General features: G+C 52.1%; 1 protein-coding gene across 9 annotated transcripts in view; it reads left to right on the top strand.

Annotated features, from left to right (window-relative positions):
- The window catches only part of NOL4L (nucleolar protein 4 like), a 141,663-nt gene that overhangs the window by 63,271 nt on the left and 61,756 nt on the right, over positions 1–16,636 (top strand). For all 9 annotated transcript variants that reach the window (XR_652403.4, XM_009216336.3, XM_017944889.2 and 6 more), the window contains exons 3-4: positions 1,770–1,881; positions 11,900–12,009. Coding sequence is in view for 8 of the 9 variants with exons in the window: in XM_009216336.3 (XP_009214600.2) it covers positions 1,770–1,881; positions 11,900–12,009 (222 nt within the window). In the remaining variant the exon portion in view is untranslated. The remainder of the gene's footprint in view (positions 1–1,769; positions 1,882–11,899; positions 12,010–16,636) is intronic.

Below are 16,636 nucleotides of genomic sequence, written 5' to 3'. Positions count from 1 at the left end.
GAGCTCTCCTGAGGCCTGACCTAGGGTGCCACGTCTCAGGGTAGCCGAGGGGCATCTGTCGGCCCAAGTCAGTTACAGCCCTCTGCTCGGCCTAGCACACGCCCTTCCCTCCTGCACGCTTGCTCCTGCAGCTGCCACCCTTCAGCCAGACATCTCCCTCCAGACCCAGCAGGCCTGAGAGCAACATGCCCCCAGACTTCCAGGCAGCCCTGGGCTGGGGATGAAGCTTTCTGTGTGCATGGCAGAAAAGCCCCATCCCTCGGCTTTGACACCTGACAAGGACCAGCTGCATCCCTGATGTTGGCCTCCCATCCGCTGCTCCAGTCAGAGACACTGGGGTTTGCCCTTGTCCCTGACCTCCAGAGGAAGGCAATCAGACAGGGAATTTGGAAGGGAGATAACTCATCAAGGAGCCTGCCTGCTCCGCAGAGCATCAAATCAGCTGAGAAATAACAATTGTGTCACCAAAATTAACTTCGCATTTGCAGCTGGCAAGAGTGGCCCCTGGACTCTGCCAGTGGGCTGAGCAGGAAGCCGTGCCTGAGCTGGTCCTCCAACGGCCCAGCCACAGCCTGGGACACCCCAGGCCTTCTGCATCCCCCACAACTCCACTCCCCAGCCCTGCCCTAGCCCATCTCTACCCTCCAGCCATCGCAGAGATGGAGAAGGACATTCGTGCATTTCCAAAGGAGCAAACCCCTGCAGTTGCTGGGGGAAGGCGGGGCTCAGCGCAGCCCAGAGCAGCCCCTCACCCTTGGCCAACTTTCCCAGCCGGGCTGTGGGCTGCGGCGAGGACAGTGGAACGCTTGGGTGATGCTGCCCCTTAGTGGAGAGAAGCGGGAGGACCCAGGCTCCAGGAAGCACATGGAAAACCAGGGAACCTGGGACTGAAGGGACTGTTTGGCCTCACCAGACAGCTAAATCAGGGTCAGTGGCTTTTCCAAAACCCAGAGCAAGAGGAAAGGGCTGGACACCTGGGCCCACAGCCACTTCTTCCCCACTCCCCCATCCAGCCCTTTTTTCATGTTCCCTCCCTTCTGTGTGTCTCTCCCCCAGCCCCCTGCATCCCTGTCCTCCTCCTTAACTAGGGAAGGCCCTCTGGAGACAACTGTGGAGTGGTGTCACCTGGAGCATGGGGTTTAGTCTGGCACTACCTTGTAAAGTGCCATCTGACATTGGGGAGTCGGCTCACTTCTCTGAGCCATAGTTGCCTGGAACATGGGGGTCCTGCAGTGCCTATCTAGTTTGAAAAGTCTGGTGCCTGGTACTAGCCCTTGACAGCTCTCCCTAAGAAGGTTCTTGACCTGTGAGTGATCACAGGAGATTGTTTGTAGGACCTTTGATTCTGTATATGGGTCCAGGGCAGTGAATTTATCTGTGAGTCTCAGTCTATCCATCTCTAAGAGGGGAACTGCTCACCCTATGCTAGAGCAATGTTTATAAGCCCATTTTTTTCATAGCAGCAATAAAATGTTCTGAGGAATGTTACTTATTAGGATATAGGTTAAAGACTAGATAATGTTTAAAGGCTTTGCTTTTTCAATTTTTAACCTCCTTTATTGAGATTTTTAAAACAAATGGTTTTCCACAAAAGTACTGTCTCATTTCCACAGCTGAGAATCCAGGACACCTGCCCCTTGCTCCTGAAATCCCTGACTTTCCTTGCAAGAGCCAAAGCGCTTGCCACCAAAGCTCAGACCTTGGTGACCTCATGGCCAAGTCGCCTCCCCATGGATCCATATAACAAGTGAAGCTCTTGTCTCCTCCAGATCGCAGAGACCTATGCCTTCCTCCCGAGAGAGGCTGTGACCCGGTTCCTGATGAGCTGTACAGAGTGTCAGAAGAGGATGCACTTTAACTCCAATGGCCTGGAACCCAAAGGTAGTGGGGGTGGCGTGCTGGAGGGCTAGGGCGGGGGCCGGCTGAAAGTAGACTGTCCCTGAAGATGCCAGCTTTTGCTGGCACAGAAAAGTGTCCAGCAGCTGTTATTGCTAGCCCCAGAGGCCAGTATGGGTCCGTGGTGCTGCCCAAAGAGCCTCGTTTTGTTTTGTTTAACTTTTTTTAAATCTCAAGTTTCACTTAAAAACCAACCATACGAAACAAAAAAGCAAACAACATGTTTCCCCTGCCTCGCAAGGCCCAGGACAGCCCCTGTCCTCACAGCCAGATTCCAGCTGGGAATGGCCAGCCTACCCTGTTCGCAAAGTTCCATCCATGCCTCCCACTGCTTCTCCGTGCATGAGCCGTGGTCTGGCCTGTACACTCCCTGAGACATGTGCATGCGTCCTCCCACCCACATACCTGCTAATGATATGTCTTACCTGGTGCTTGTTTCCACCCTGTGCACACCCATGTGGCCTTTGATCAGTAAACCCACGGGGGGCTGATGAGAATTTTTTTTTTTTTGAGACGGAGTCTCACTCTGTCACCCGGGCTGGAGTGCAGTGGCGCGATCTCGGCTCACTGCAAGCTCCGCCTCCCAGGTTCACACCATTCTCCTGCCTCAGCCTCCCAGGTAGCTGGGACTACAGGTGCCCGCCACCATGTCCAGCTAATTTTTTTTTTGTATTTTTAGTAGAGACAGGGTTTCACTGTGTTAGCCAGGATAGTCTCAATCTCCTGACCTCGTGATCCACCTGCCTCGGCCTCCCAAAGCGCTGGGATTACAGGTGTGAGCCACGGCATCCAGCCGACTGGTGAGAATTTAAAATGTCCAGGGCAGGCTGGGCACAGTGGCTCATGCTTGTAATCTCAGCAGTTTGGGAGGCTGAGGTGGAGTGATTGCTAGAGCCCGGGAGGTGGAAGCTGCAGTGAGCCATGATCATGCCACTGCACTCCAGCCTGTATGACAGAGCAAGACCCCATCTCAAAAAATAAATACAATAAAATGCCCAGAGCACTCATGACCACCAAAGTTGGTCCCTTGGACCGACGTCCATGCCTTCCAGCTCTGTCCTGCCCAGTGAGACCAGCAAGGACCTCGCTTCAGTACCCCCACACCCCCTCAAACTAAACATCCCAGAGGCTTCCAGTAAATCTGGGGGCCCATCTGTTTGCAGGTGGCTTTGGCACTGTGAGACGGCCCAGCACATTTGGCTGGTACAATTATAACGCTGCCCTGAGAAATGGTGCCCAGGTGGGCGATTTATCAGGGTTTCCAGGACTGCCTGGTGCATCGTGCCAGCTCCTGGGCATTGGGCCTTTGGAAGGTGCTGAAGTCAGTGGGTGTTTTGCCCGAGGATGGAGATAGACTCGAATGAAGGGTGCGCCGTTTATCCAGGCGGCACTCAAGTAGCATCCATTGAATCTGGGGAAGGAAAAATCCACAGCAAAGCCTGAACAGACAACAAAGAATCAGGAGCATGGGCGTCAAGCGGGGCTTTCTGCTCGTGTTCGTTGTCCCTGACACACGTGAATGGCTTCTGACAGCAGCTGACTTACCAAATCCAGAGGCTCCCATGCCCTTGGGAGCCATCAGGCCATGGCTGTTTCATCAGGCACATGGGCCAACTTCAAAGCACGAGGGGCAGGAATGGATGTAGTTAATCCCTCATAAATGCTGGTTCCCATGTTAAGAACAGGGCTTCAGGGCCACACAGCCATTCAGCTACTGTGTGTCCTGGGCAAGAGACTTCATCTTTCTGAGCCTCAGTTCCCTCATCTGTGAAATGGGGTTAATCAGAAGGCTACCAAGATGTGAGTTAGTCCCTGTACTTGGCATTGGTACAGGAAGACAGAGCTGTGGCTATTGTGGTTCCTGTGATAACGCGGGACACTCCCACAATGCATGCCTGAGCCAGTGATCCTGAATGCTGCTACCCACGTGGCCTGCCCCTGGCCAGGCAGCGGCTGCAACCCTTGGGCCAAGACAGCATTTGGTACCTGCAGATGGGCTGGAGGGCTTTCCCTGTCGCTCTCTCCACCCTGCTGGGGTCTAGGCCACAGGGGCCAGGGGTGTGTGTCCTAGTGGTGGCTGCCTGGTTCCTGCCCACCCATCCGCTGTCCCCTCCCGTTCCTGTCCTCGTTGTTTCCATAGCAACTGGCGGAGTCAGACACAGAATTGCTTGCCTGGAGGAACAGAGGTGAAGCCAAGAGGGGCTCCGTTTGTGGGCTGCTCTGGGGTGTCTGAGGCGCTATCCACTCCCCTCCCCTGCCACGCATCCCACTGCAGTGTGGAGGGCGTTCCTCAGCTCCCCCTGCACTCCTCACTGACGGCTGCTGGGTCTCCCCATGCTGCAGGCTGCACGCCTCATCTGCGGGCTTCTGTGTGGCCAGGAGGGCAACGCAGAGCACAGCAGTGGCCTGCTTCCTCTCCTCACTGGCTGCCACCACCACGCCCCACCCCCAGGGAGGAGAAAGAGGCCAGGGAGGGAGGGAGCACACAGGCCAGGAGCCATCTAGAATATAAACCAGCGCTGTGGGCTTGCTGCTAAAGCCTATCTTTCCTGGGGCTTGCTTCAGGCCGGACAGAAGATGAGCACCATGCCCATTCTCACCCATCCTCCCCCATCCTCAGGCACAATGCCACCTCTCTGTCCCAGGTAGCGGAGCTTCCCTTTGCAGGGCGAGGAGAAGACGCTGAGGGAGCAGGAGCCCGGGGAAGTGGCGCGTGGAAGGGCATGGCCTTGGAGTCAGGCAGGTCTGATGTGCAGCCCTGTTCCCCACTACGTGTCCCTCGGCAGGACAGGGAACCTCTCTGAGCAGCTCCTGATCATGACAGTTACGAGTATCCTATGAGGTGTTAGTCCTGGCTTACAGGTGAGGAAACTGAGGCACAGAGAGGCGTTGAGGTGAAATCATTCATCCAGGCTCTCCCAGGAGATAGAAGTGCAGGCAGGAAACTGCATTTTCTCATCAGCAAAGTGGAAGAAATGCCATCCTTTCAGGGTGGTGAGGGTGAGCTGTTGTGGCGGGCATCTGGGATGCAGCAGGTGCCTGGGGAGCATCACCCTGCCTCCTGCCTCCAGCCCGTGTCGTGGCCTGTGGTGCCCAGACACGAGGCTGCCAACGTCCAGGTGACCCCACAGAGACACAAGGTCTGCTTCTACCCAGGTGGGGTCAGATGTGGCCCCCAGTCCTGCCAGGCAAGCACACTGGGTCCACACCCTGAACAGGGTTAGAAGGGAAGGACTTGGTTTCTGGAAGCTGCCAGTGGAGAGTTTAGAGTCTGAAAGGCTCCACTGTCTGCTAAGTGGCCAGAGGCACTCGCCTCCTGGACCGTCCCCAGGTTCCCCGCCTCCTGCCCCCACTGAAAGCCTGCAGGTCCTATCTGCCCGCCATGCTGGCCTCTGGATACAGCTATATCCTGCTGTCTCCCAGGAACCCCTGCATTGCCAGCCCTCCCTTCTCCCTCTCCAGCTGCTGGGAAAGCAGAGCCTGCACCAGCCCCAGAGACAGGCCCAGTGTTCCTGCCCCAGGAAGGTGGGAGGGAGTGGGGACAGGGGACAGGATGGAGGCTCTTTGAGGGCTACTGGGAGAATGCCTGACTTCCTGGCCTCATGTTAAAAAGAAACAAAGGAAGTAGAGTGGCCTTCTTTGCTCAGCGGTCTCTCCCCAGCAGAGTGGGGGGGGCCTGGACAGCCCCGTGCCCTCCCCCAGTGCCAGGAGCATAAACAAAGGAGGTGGCAGAGGATCAGGAAGTCTGAGGACGGGAAATTCCAGGGCCTCCTGACTCCACACTACTCTTCCACCAGTCCCTGAGGAGTTGAGGACAGAGCATGCAAACTGGGTGTGACTTCAGACCAGCCCAGCTCTTGGGGAAAGGGACCTTTGGAGGCATGTCTCTGTTTTCTTTGATGTGACAAAATATTGTTGCATGGTTGCAAACTGGGAGTAGCCAATGGGCAGCAATGCCGACTCTTCCTCAGCAGGCAGGTTGTCCACTTGGGTCTCCGCCCCTTCACAACCAGGCCCAGACTCTTTTGCATGGTTTCCAAGGCCTCCATGCCTGGCTCCTCCTTGCCGGCCTGGCCTCTCCCGGCTCTCACACTCATTTGCTGTGGGACTGTGGGAAGGTTGCATAACTCCTCTGTGTGCTGTTGCCTCATCTGTAAAGTCAGGGTATTACTACGAGCACCCACCTCACAAGGTTCCTGGAAGCCTCTAACCAGAGGGTGTGTATGGAGCCCTAAGCAGGTGCTCAGGAGCTGTCAGCTGAGCAATAGATCATGAGTCCCATTCAGATCCTCTCCATGAAGCTTCCTTGAGCTACTCTGGGGCCCTCTCAGCTCTTCCTCCAGTGACCCTAATGGCCTCACATCCGTCCCACCCTGCTCATCCTTCACCCTTGTTTCCTGAGCCAGGGGACTGCCCCGCACACAGTTTCCTCACGTTCCCCACCCCGAATGCACGCACGTCAGCACTCCGTGAAGACTTGCCCATTCATTGATGTACTTCCCCAGGAAGGAGATTTTTTTGCCGACTTTTGAGCTGGCCTCAGGCCTGGGATCTCTGTTTCCAAATTTGAACCCCCTGAGGCTGGCTGGTCTCACGGCCTCTCTGTGCCAGGCCCCCATCGTGCATACGTCCTTCAGTGCCCACCCCTGCCTGGAAGATCTTTCATACCTGTCTCTGGACCGAGAGTTCTTCGTGCTGTAGGTGAAAGCTTGTGAGAATCACCACCTGGTGTTCCCGCGAGGAAACGAGGGTCACTCCTGCGGTTGAAGTTTGCATTGGTTGATGAGTGCCATTGGCGCCCAGCTGCACAGGCCAGCGGACAACTTGGCTTGGCCCAAGCACCCACATCATTGATTATTCTCGAGATTGCATAAAACTAGGTCTAGTGCCTGGGCTGGTTTCCATTTTTCTTGGCAAAGAGATTTTGAAACATCTCTCTGGGCACTTCCTGTGCTTCTCTTGCCAGCAACCTGCTGGATGATTTAGGCTCCGTGACCCTTGCTAGCTCCTAGCTCACTCTTCTCCATGGCAACAGAGTCCAGCAGTGCTGCACTGTCAGGTCATTTGTGGAGGCTCGAGTGTGGCACCCCGTGGTGATCATGGGGCAGAGAGGGGGGCAGCCTGTCTCAGCGGAGCCCAAGGAACCCACTTCTTCCTTGTTCACGTTTCCACCTGAGCTCGTCCCCCATCCTGGCATTTTTCTCCCTGGTGAGCATCTGACTCTGTGGTTCCCACTGGCCCCTGCTCCGTCTCTCTTTCCCGCTAAGCCCATCCTCTCAGTGTGCACCCACTTACTGAGTCCAGAACACCTGGGGCTCCTCACTGCTGAAAAGCTTGCCTGCCTTTCTCCTCACCATGGTGTGGTTGAGCTCTGACCTCCCACCCGTGGCTCCGTGGCTCATTTCCTCACCTAGAATGTCCCCTCCCCGCCGAGGTCCTCACAGAACTCTCATTCTGGAACGGCAAAATCCAGCATTTCACCTTACAGCAATGTTAGGTGTTCTCCGATAGGTTTAGGGGTCTGTTTGGGATGTTCCAGCTTCCCCAAGACCAGGGCATCCTGCCTTCCTCTTCTGAGCTCTCTTGGCTCACCTGCAGGCACCGGAAGTGGTTTCTCATCTCTGGAGATGCTGGGGCAGGTACAGGCCAAGGAAGACCTCTTGTCCCGCCTCCCAAAGGTACTGTCCTGGCCACTGTTTTATTTTTCCTAAGCTACCCTGTCACTAGCTTTATTAAAGATACTTTCTCATGAGCAGCATGACACTGCAGTCAGGACAGGGGCGACCATCAATGAAAGAACACAGCTGCCCGCCTCCATGCCTCCCAAACCTAGAGAATCCCTGCAACACCCAACGAAGGGCCGACCGGGGCCACGAGAGCGATGGGCACCCTTCACATTCACCGTGATGCTTAACAGTTTCTCACCAGGCAGCCTCCTCTTAGAGGAAACAGAAATGGCAGAATTCTCAGTCCGAACATCCACCTTTGAAAACAGGACCCACGGCTCTTCTGAGTGATACCGTCTCAATGTCATCACTAGACTGTCTGCCTGACATATCGCATCCGGCCTGGTCAATGTATGGGGCTAGGGCTCAAAACTCCACTGAGGTTAAGAAAGTCAAATCTAGGTTGATGGTGGGGTGGAAACCCATTTGAGTTTGCCACCGCGTCGACCGGTGCAGAGGATCCCTGCCACCCAACCAAGCGGAAGTCTCTCTTAAAAAAGGGAGGAGGGGGTGGTCCCTGTCAGGCCAGTTTCTTAGCCATTCCATTAGTGACATTTACTTTTTCTTTTTCTTTTTTCCTTGGGACGGAGTCTCGCTCTGTTGCCAGGCTGGAGTGCAATGGCGCAATCTTGGCTCACTGCAACCTCCACCTCCCGGGTTCAAGTGGTTCTCCTGCCTCAGCCTCCCAAGTAGCTGGGATTACAGACATGTGCCACCATGCCCAGCTAATTTTTGTAGTTTTAGTAGAGCATGGTTTTTGTTTTGTTTGTTTTGAGATGGAGTCTTGCTCTGTTGCCTAGGCTGGAGTAAGGTGGGACCATCTTGGCTCACTGCAATCCCCGCCTCCCGGGTCCAAGCGCTTCTGCTGACTCAGCCTTCTGAGTAGCTGGGATTACAGGCATGCGCCACCACACCCAGCTAATTTTATTTGCAGTTTTAGTAGAGATGGGGTTTCTCCATGTTGGTCAGGCTGGTCTCGAACTCCCGACCTGAGGTGATCCACCCGCCTTGGCCTCCCAAAGTGCTGGGATTACAGGTGTGAGCCACCGTGCCCGGCCATAGAGCGGGGTTTTACCATGTTGGTCAGACTGGTCTCAAACTCCTGACCTCAGGTGATCTGCCTGCCTCAGCCTAAGTGCTGGGATTACAGGTGTGATCCACCACACCCAGCCAACATCTATTTCTTCCTCAACAAAGAATGAAACATTCTATGTGTGACAGAGTAGCTTTAAAGAGCAAAACTAAGTTCTGCATTTCTGTAAAACTTGATTCAAAATGTTATTCAATCTGTAAAGTCACCAGAAGTACACAGTGTCAAAGCGGACCTCCATCCTCTAGGCCCCAGCTATTCTGGGTCCCCACCTTTTCTGCAGGGCTGTTCCTATCCTTGCCAAGCAGGAACTTCCCTTGTCCTCTTTGGGTAGCTTCACCCCTTGTTTGCACACTTTTTTTCTTTTTAAATTATGGTAAAATACTTAAAGCATAAAAACTTGCTTTTCATATATATATATATATATATATATATATATATATATATATATATTTTTTTTTTTTTTTTTTTTTTTTTTTTGAGACAGGGTCTCTCTCACCCAGGCTGGAATGCAGTGGTATCTCAATATCCTGCGCTCAGGTGATCCTCCCACCTCAGCCTCCCAAGTAGCTGGGACTTCAGGCATGCACCACCACACCCAGCTAACATTTTTTTACCTTTTAGTAGAGACGAGGGACTCACTATGTTGCCCAGGCTGGCCTTGAACTCCTGGGGTCAAACAGTCCTCCTGCCTCTGCCTCCCAAAGTGCTGGGATTACATGCGTGAGCCACTGTGCCCGGCTTAATTGTTCCGTTTTAAAGATATTATATTCACACTGTTGAGCAATCATCACCACTACCTATTTCCAAAACCTTTTCATCACCCCAAACAGAAACTCTGTACCCATTAAGCAATAACGTCCCATTCCCTCAGCCTCCAGCCCCCAGTAACCTCGAGTTACTTTCTGTCTCTTTGAATTTGCCTATTCTAGATATTTCGTGTAAGTGGAATCATACAGTGGTTGTCGTTTTATGTCTGGCTTCTTGCCCTTGGTATCGCATTTTCAAGGTTGCAGGGACCCTTTTGGGCTATGGCTCTGGAGGGGCAGGTAGTATAAGTCACCCCTGGATATCCTCTGGACCTCCCGGACCTCCGCCCTGTCACCCTGCAGCCTGTCTCCTGGGCCTCCTTGTGATGGTAGAGGGCGCTTGGTCTAGAAGTTGCTCCCACTTTTCCTCATGCCACGGAAATCCCAACCCATCAGTGGGACTAGGCACCAGGGGCACCTTTTGATTAAAGGCCTGGGGCAAAATGAATCTGGTCTGAAGTCCTTGGAAGAAGGAGGAGGAGGCCAGATAACAAATAATTGAAACAATTCCTACAGCAGCTTGGCCAGAGATTTTAATGGTTATCAAATTATGTCCCTACCTTTTAATTTTTTGTAATCTGTTCCAAAAAGGCAAGAAATAAGATCAGAAATACGGAGCAATATTTATGCACAAGGATGTCCCCTGCAGTGCTGTTTATAAGAGCCCCAATGGGAAACAACCTAAAAAGCCAATCATTACGTAGTAACTTAAGCAAATTATGGTAAACTATTACATGGCCATAAAAATTCTACTTACAAAGCAAAATAAGATTCTTGATGTTGGGGAAAATACCTATGACAAAATGTTAAGAAAAAAAAACTTTTGGCCGGGCGCGGTGGCTCAAGCCTGTAATCCCAGCACTTTGGGAGGCCGAGACGGGCGGATCACGAGGTCAGGAGATCGAGACCATCCTGGCTAACACAGTGAAACCCCGTCTCTACTAAAAATACAAAAACTTAGCTGGGCGAGGTGGCGGGCGCCTGTAGTCTCAGCTACTCGGGAGGCTGAGGCAGGAGAATGGCGTAAACCCGGGAGGCGGAGCTTGCAGTGAGCTGAGATCCGGCCACTGCACTCCAGCCTGGGTGACAGAGCGAGACTCCGTCTCAAAAAAAAAAAAAAAAAAAAAGAAAAAAAAACTTTTTAAAAACAGACTGGAATTCTCTGTATGCGTTATGAGATCATGTGTAAAAAAGAAAAATCACAGGGAAAAAATAAACAGAAGCATATGCCAAGCTGCGTGGTGCAATTACGGTGTTTAAATTTTTTCTTTACATCTCTCGGCACTTTGCAAATTCTCTGCAAAAAGAACATGCATCACTTTGATCTTCAGGACAACAAAGGAATAAATGGGAGGAGACTGTTCCTCTGCATATGATGAAGGAGGAACCAGAATTTGGGGGCTACTGAAGGCCTGACTCAGACCTGGGAGCCATATGGCACCTGAGGATGTTTTTGGGGGATGCTGTGGGGTGGCAGGATTGGGTGGAGTGAGAGTGGCATATGTTCACCTGGAAGAGAACTGACTTAGACAGTGGTTGGAAACACAGATGCCTTCAAGGGTCTGGCAAGTATCATAATTGATACTTGCAAATGAGCAAAGCTGTGCAATACTATAAGGAGTGGTGGGGACTGTGGCAAAATGGGAGCCACATACTGTGCCTAAAAGAAGTGGGTGCTGAAGCGGCAGTGGTTGCTTGCCTTCGGGAGTGGGGGCCTCATGTGGCCAGACCTTATGCTCTTCAAAGAAGCCAAAAATTCATATAAATACGAGTGTGTGTGTTGAGGGGGTGGGTTTGTTGGGGTTTTTTTGTTTGTTTTTTAGAGACAGAGTCTCACTCTGCTGCTGAGGCTGGAGTGTGGTGGTGCCATCACAGCTCGCTGCAGACTGCAGCCTTGACCACCTGGGCTCAAGCAATTCTCCCACCTCAGCCTCCTAGGTCGCTAGGACTACAGGCACACACCACCCATCTGGCTAATTTGTTTTATTATTGTAGAGATGAGATCTCCCTGTGTTGCCCAGGCTGGTCTTGAACTCCTGGGGCCTGTGGCCCTTCCTGGGGCTCAAGCGATCCTCCTGCCTCGGCCTCCCAAAGTGCTAGAATTACAGGCATGAGCCACCGTGCCTGGCCTCATTGTTTTTTAACATATGAAATCTCTAAAACACTGGCATCTAATAAATAAAATATGTTTGACACCACACAGTCCACATCTCTGGGCCAGATGCAGGTGAGCCACAGAGTCTGCAATCTCTGACCTGTCCCTTCTCCTCCAAGGTGGCTTCCTCTTCCACGGGCTCTGTTAAATGCTCCCTGTGGGTGACAGGCCTGCAGCACAGACTGACAGACTGAAAGGGCTTTCCTTTTGTTCTTTCTGCCAGAAAACGAGCCTCCATCTCCACTGGTCTCTGGGATTATCGATTACAACATGCCCCTCACCTCCACCTACCTGAAGCAGATGAAGCTTCGAGTGATGAATTCCCAGGAGCAGGTAAGGCGGCCGTGTCCCCTCACCCCACCTGGAGATGTCAGTGGCCAGGTCCCCTCACCACACCTGGAGGCGTCCTGACTTGCCTGGCAGTGGTTGATTCTTTCCAAGACTTGGGGCCACAGCTTGTGTAAACACATGGGAAATCAAAGAGGCCCTTATCTGGTTATCTGGGCTGTCCAGGCAAGAATGTGTTTCTCGTGAGAGGGTCTCCTGTGCAGACAGCCCTGCGGGTCTTCAGAGAGAAAACTTTCCCCTTGGGTGGGCTCGCGGGAGGAGGGGGAGGAGGGGACGTGGAAGGGAGGGAGCTGCAGCCCTGGCCCCTGGAGTTGTTCTCTCCCTGCTCTGCCCTTTATCGCTGGCCTCTGGCCACCTTCCCCCAGGGAGGCAAGAGAGAGTGGCTGCCTGCCTGTGGCCTCTGTCACTCTTGGGGCCCAGATGAACTAGGAGGATAGTCCTTGGAGGGTGGCCCTGGGGCCTCCTGGCCGTCCAAGCCTCCCCAGCTGGGGTTTGCCAAGGGCCATGAGACACCATGGAAACAGGCTATGAAAAGAAACTCCCTCTCGCCTGCCTTCCCACACAGTCCACCTCCTAACCCTTTGCAAAGCAAGTAGCCTGACTGTCTTTCAAAGAAGGACTAGGTGAGTTCCTCTCCACCTCCACTCCCCCGCCACTGCCTAAAACCAGGGTAATCACTTCTTGCCTTTGGCTTGGAGTGTTCTCGTCTCTTGTGACATCCAAACCCATCATGTCCTTGTGGCCCTAGCAGGGGACTGGATTCTTTCTCTCCCATTGAAAGATGGGGCAGAACTCGAGTCTGACTTCCAGCCCTGGGTGCAGCTGTCCTATGCGCTGGTCTCCTTGACAACCCCAGCATGCGTGCTCCGAGGGGGTGGTGGCTTCTCGGTCAGATCCATGGTGATGTAGCAGGGCACATGCAGGTGGCATCTCTGGTGTGATACCCAGTATGAGGACTTCAGCCAGGTGGCTTGAACCTCCAGAGCTGTGTATTCCTTTCGAGAGGTGGGGCGGCCAGCCCTCCTGTCCCCACACTGTGCCTAGACCCTAGAGGCTGTGTGACATAGGCTTTGCTCTGAGCGGTAGAACTGTTTGCTAGAACTGTGTCTCCTGTGTCTTCTCATCTGAGTGTACCTGTTCTGGGATGGTTGCATCTCCAAGAAACTTCACATCATCACAAATAATTCCAGTGGGGAAAATGGACTTGCGCTGGGTTTCCAATGCACAAAGGCAAAGTAGTTTGGGCTGCAGGAGTGTCGGTAATGAGGTGTCACTTTTGTTGTTGGTTATAGAATCCCAGCACCACTGTTCGGCCTCTGCGTTAGGTCTCCTCTGACTGCTGCTGAAGAGCAATCTGTGGCCTTTCTTTCCTGTAGCCATCCTCACTGTCACCGGCGCCTGGCTTCGTAAACACAGTCATCACCGTGCTCATCTGTGCCCAGGAAGAATGGAGCACAGAACCGCACAAACAGCGGGGCGCACAGCCCCCGGGTTTTGTTTCCTACAGAATGGCACTAAATTCAGGTCACCCCTAGAACCAGTAGTGGTCAGTGTCGTGCAAGTTGTGATCTCTTACTAAAAAATCAGATGTTTGATTTGGTTAAAAATCCTTACTGTATCTTCCTTTAGGCCAATGGAAGGAGGAGATTTAAGACTTCTGGGTTGAGTGCTTTAACGAGGATTCAGTCATTCCTAAATATTTATGGAGCTCTGTTCTGTGAGCCAGGCTCACAGAAACAGGATTAGCAGAAACAGCAGTACCCCTAGATTTTCTTTCCTTCCTTCTTTCTTTCTTTCTCTCTCTCTCTCTCTTTCTTTCTTTCTTTCTTTCTTTCTTTCTTTCTTTTCTTTCTTTCTTTCTTTCTTTCTTTCTTTCTTCCTTTCTTCCTTTCCTTCCTTCCCTTTCCTTCCTCCTTTCCTTTCCTTCCTTCCTTCCTTCCTTCCTTCCTTCCTTCCTTCCTTCCTTCCTTCCTTCCTTTCCTTCCTTCCTTCCTTCCTTCCTTCCTTCCTTCCTTCCTTCCTTCCTTCCTTCCTTCCTTCCTTCCTTCCTTCCCTCCTTCCTTCCTTCCTTCCTCTTTCTTTTCTTTTTGAGGGTCTCACTCACCACCCAGGCTCAGTGCAGTGGCTTGTCCTCAGCTCGCTGTTCCACCTGGATTCAAGTGATTCTCCCACCTCAGCCTCCCAAGTAGCTGGGATTACAGGCCCCTGCCACCATGCCTGGCTAATTTTTTGTAGAGACGGGGTTTCCTCATGTTGGCCAGGCTGGTCTCGAACTCCTGGGCTCAAGCAATCTGCCTTCCTAGGCCTCCCAAAGTGCTGAGATTCCGGCTGGCATCCCTGTATTTTCTTCTGATCTAGGGGACACAGACACCAGCCAGAGGATCGCACACAAATGCCCAGCTCACAGCAGACGGTGATAAACAATGGAGGAAGTGATCAATGGGGCATTGCGATGGTGTAGAAGGACTTGTGGCACTGGGGGTACTTAGGGTGGGCTGGAGGGTGGACTGAGGCAGGGATCAGGGAAGCTGTGCCTCAGAAAGGGGTGCTTCAGCTGAGAGTGGAATCTGAAGGGAAGAGAGTTCCAGGCCGAGTGAACAGCTTATGCAAAGGCCTTGTGGCTCAAGGGAGGACCAAGACTAAGACTGCAAGAGATTTGAGGGGCTGGTGTGGCTGCAGCGGCTGCAGCAGAGAATGTGAGGAGTTCTGTTGCTGAAGCAAAAGGGGGAAAGCCCAGTGTTGGGTGCATAAGCACCTGGTGAGTATCTGTGGATGAACCGAAGTTCATGACATGAGATGCAGAAATTGCCCTGGTGAGGCTCTGGCAGCTTCCAAAGGAAGGAAGGACTGTGGAGGGCGTTTGTCTCCAGGGTGCTCTGGGAGTCCAGTTGGGGCAGGGCCAAGATCAAGGTGGCCTCTGCTTACAATGGGGCTGGATGTGACTTCCTCAGCTTCATTAGTGGTTTTCAGGTGGGGGCCTCTGAATGTAGCCAGCTTCTTCTGAGTGCTGCAGGAGATGGAAGTTCAGGCCTGCCTTTTACCGCCTGGCAAGTGAAGCAGCCTACTGCCTCGTGCCTAGAGCCCTTCATTTGTCAGTCTTCAGCACTCGGCGCAAAGCAATGAGCTCTCAAGGCCTCCGCCTCTTAGGCAGCACCGTTATCCCTGTTTTATGGCTGGGCACATGGCGCAACATGAAATCACATGGCTCACCAGATTATTTATCTGCAGCAGCAAGGAAGGGCCAAGGACCCAGCAATCTTTGATTCTTCAGCTTGAGTTAGAACTAAAAATACATATACTTGAATTACTAGCTTATTTCTTGTGCAGCAAAGGCAGGCCAGGGTGGCTGAATGACTCCCCACCATCCAAACACAGCTGCAGGACAGGTTCGGCTGCTGTCAAATCCGATGTCCCAAGACAAGGCTTTGAGAGTGGTTTCATTTCATCACTCTGACCACAAAATGCCGAAAAAGGACATCTGTAGTGTTTGCAGAACTCTAATGCAGGTTACATGGAAAATAAGCCCAATACTAAAGTAACCGGTAACCAGGATATTTTGTTTTATTTAATTAATTAATTTATTTATTTATTTTGAGATGAAGTCTCACACTGTCACCCTGGCTGGAGTGCAATGGCGTGATCTCAGCTCACTGCAACCTCCACTTCCCGGTTCAAGCAATTCTCCTGCCTCCACCTCCCGAGTAGCTGGGATTACAGGCGGCTGCCACTAGGCCCGGCTAATTTTTTTTGTATTTTTAGTAGAGACATCGTTCACTCTGTTGGCCAGGTGATCTCGAACTCCTGACCTCATGATCTGCCTGCCTTAGCCTCCCAAAGTGCTGGGATTACAGGTGTGAGCCACTGTGCCCAGCCAGGATAAATATTTTATTAATGCTGAACAAAGCTCTATGTCTGCAAACTTTCGGTAAGAAAAAATCTCAATAATCTGTTTATTTCCAACATCACGTATCCAAGAGACAAATGGTAAGGCAAGGAGAACAGTTTCCCTCACTTTGCTTTGATCAATGTGCAGGTGGTGGGATTTTCTTGAGGGCTGGACAGAATCATGTTATTTGTAGGCCAGTTGTATCAGATTAATGTGCTAGAAAATGAGTCCTTCTCTGCAGAGGGTGTTAGATAATCTGAAAATTCAATAACAAGATTCACAGAAAGAAGAAAGATTCTTCTTAAAGTCTGGTTCAATGCACCCAATATTTATAGTGTCCTCAATGTACAAGGTACCACTATGGGGGTTAGACTCCACCCTCTCGGGACCTCCAGCCTAAGACACAGACCACAGGAGCTGTCATCAAAGTGGCCACACTGAGCAGAAAATAGTGGAGTGTGGCCTGATCAAAGACTTTTTTATTTGGGAATACTCTTACAAAGATATAAAATGGAAATTGTATTTAGTTGTACAGAGGAAGGAGCCATCTTCTTGGAAGGGGCAGGGAAGGAAGATTTCATGAAATGTAGACTATCTCAGACAATAGCCGTTAACATTCTCTGATGAAGTGAGGCTCCAGAAAGGGGTGCAGACCATGCTCTTAGGGCCAGGTCCGGCCGGCAAGTGCCATTCTGAGCTGCTGATCCTTCAGGTTTGCTCTCAAGG

Source organism: Papio anubis, chromosome 16 (genome assembly GCF_008728515.1).
Source record: "Papio anubis isolate 15944 chromosome 16, Panubis1.0, whole genome shotgun sequence".
NCBI lineage: Eukaryota > Metazoa > Chordata > Mammalia > Primates > Cercopithecidae > Papio > Papio anubis.
This window is presented reverse-complemented; position numbering and strand designations above follow the sequence as displayed.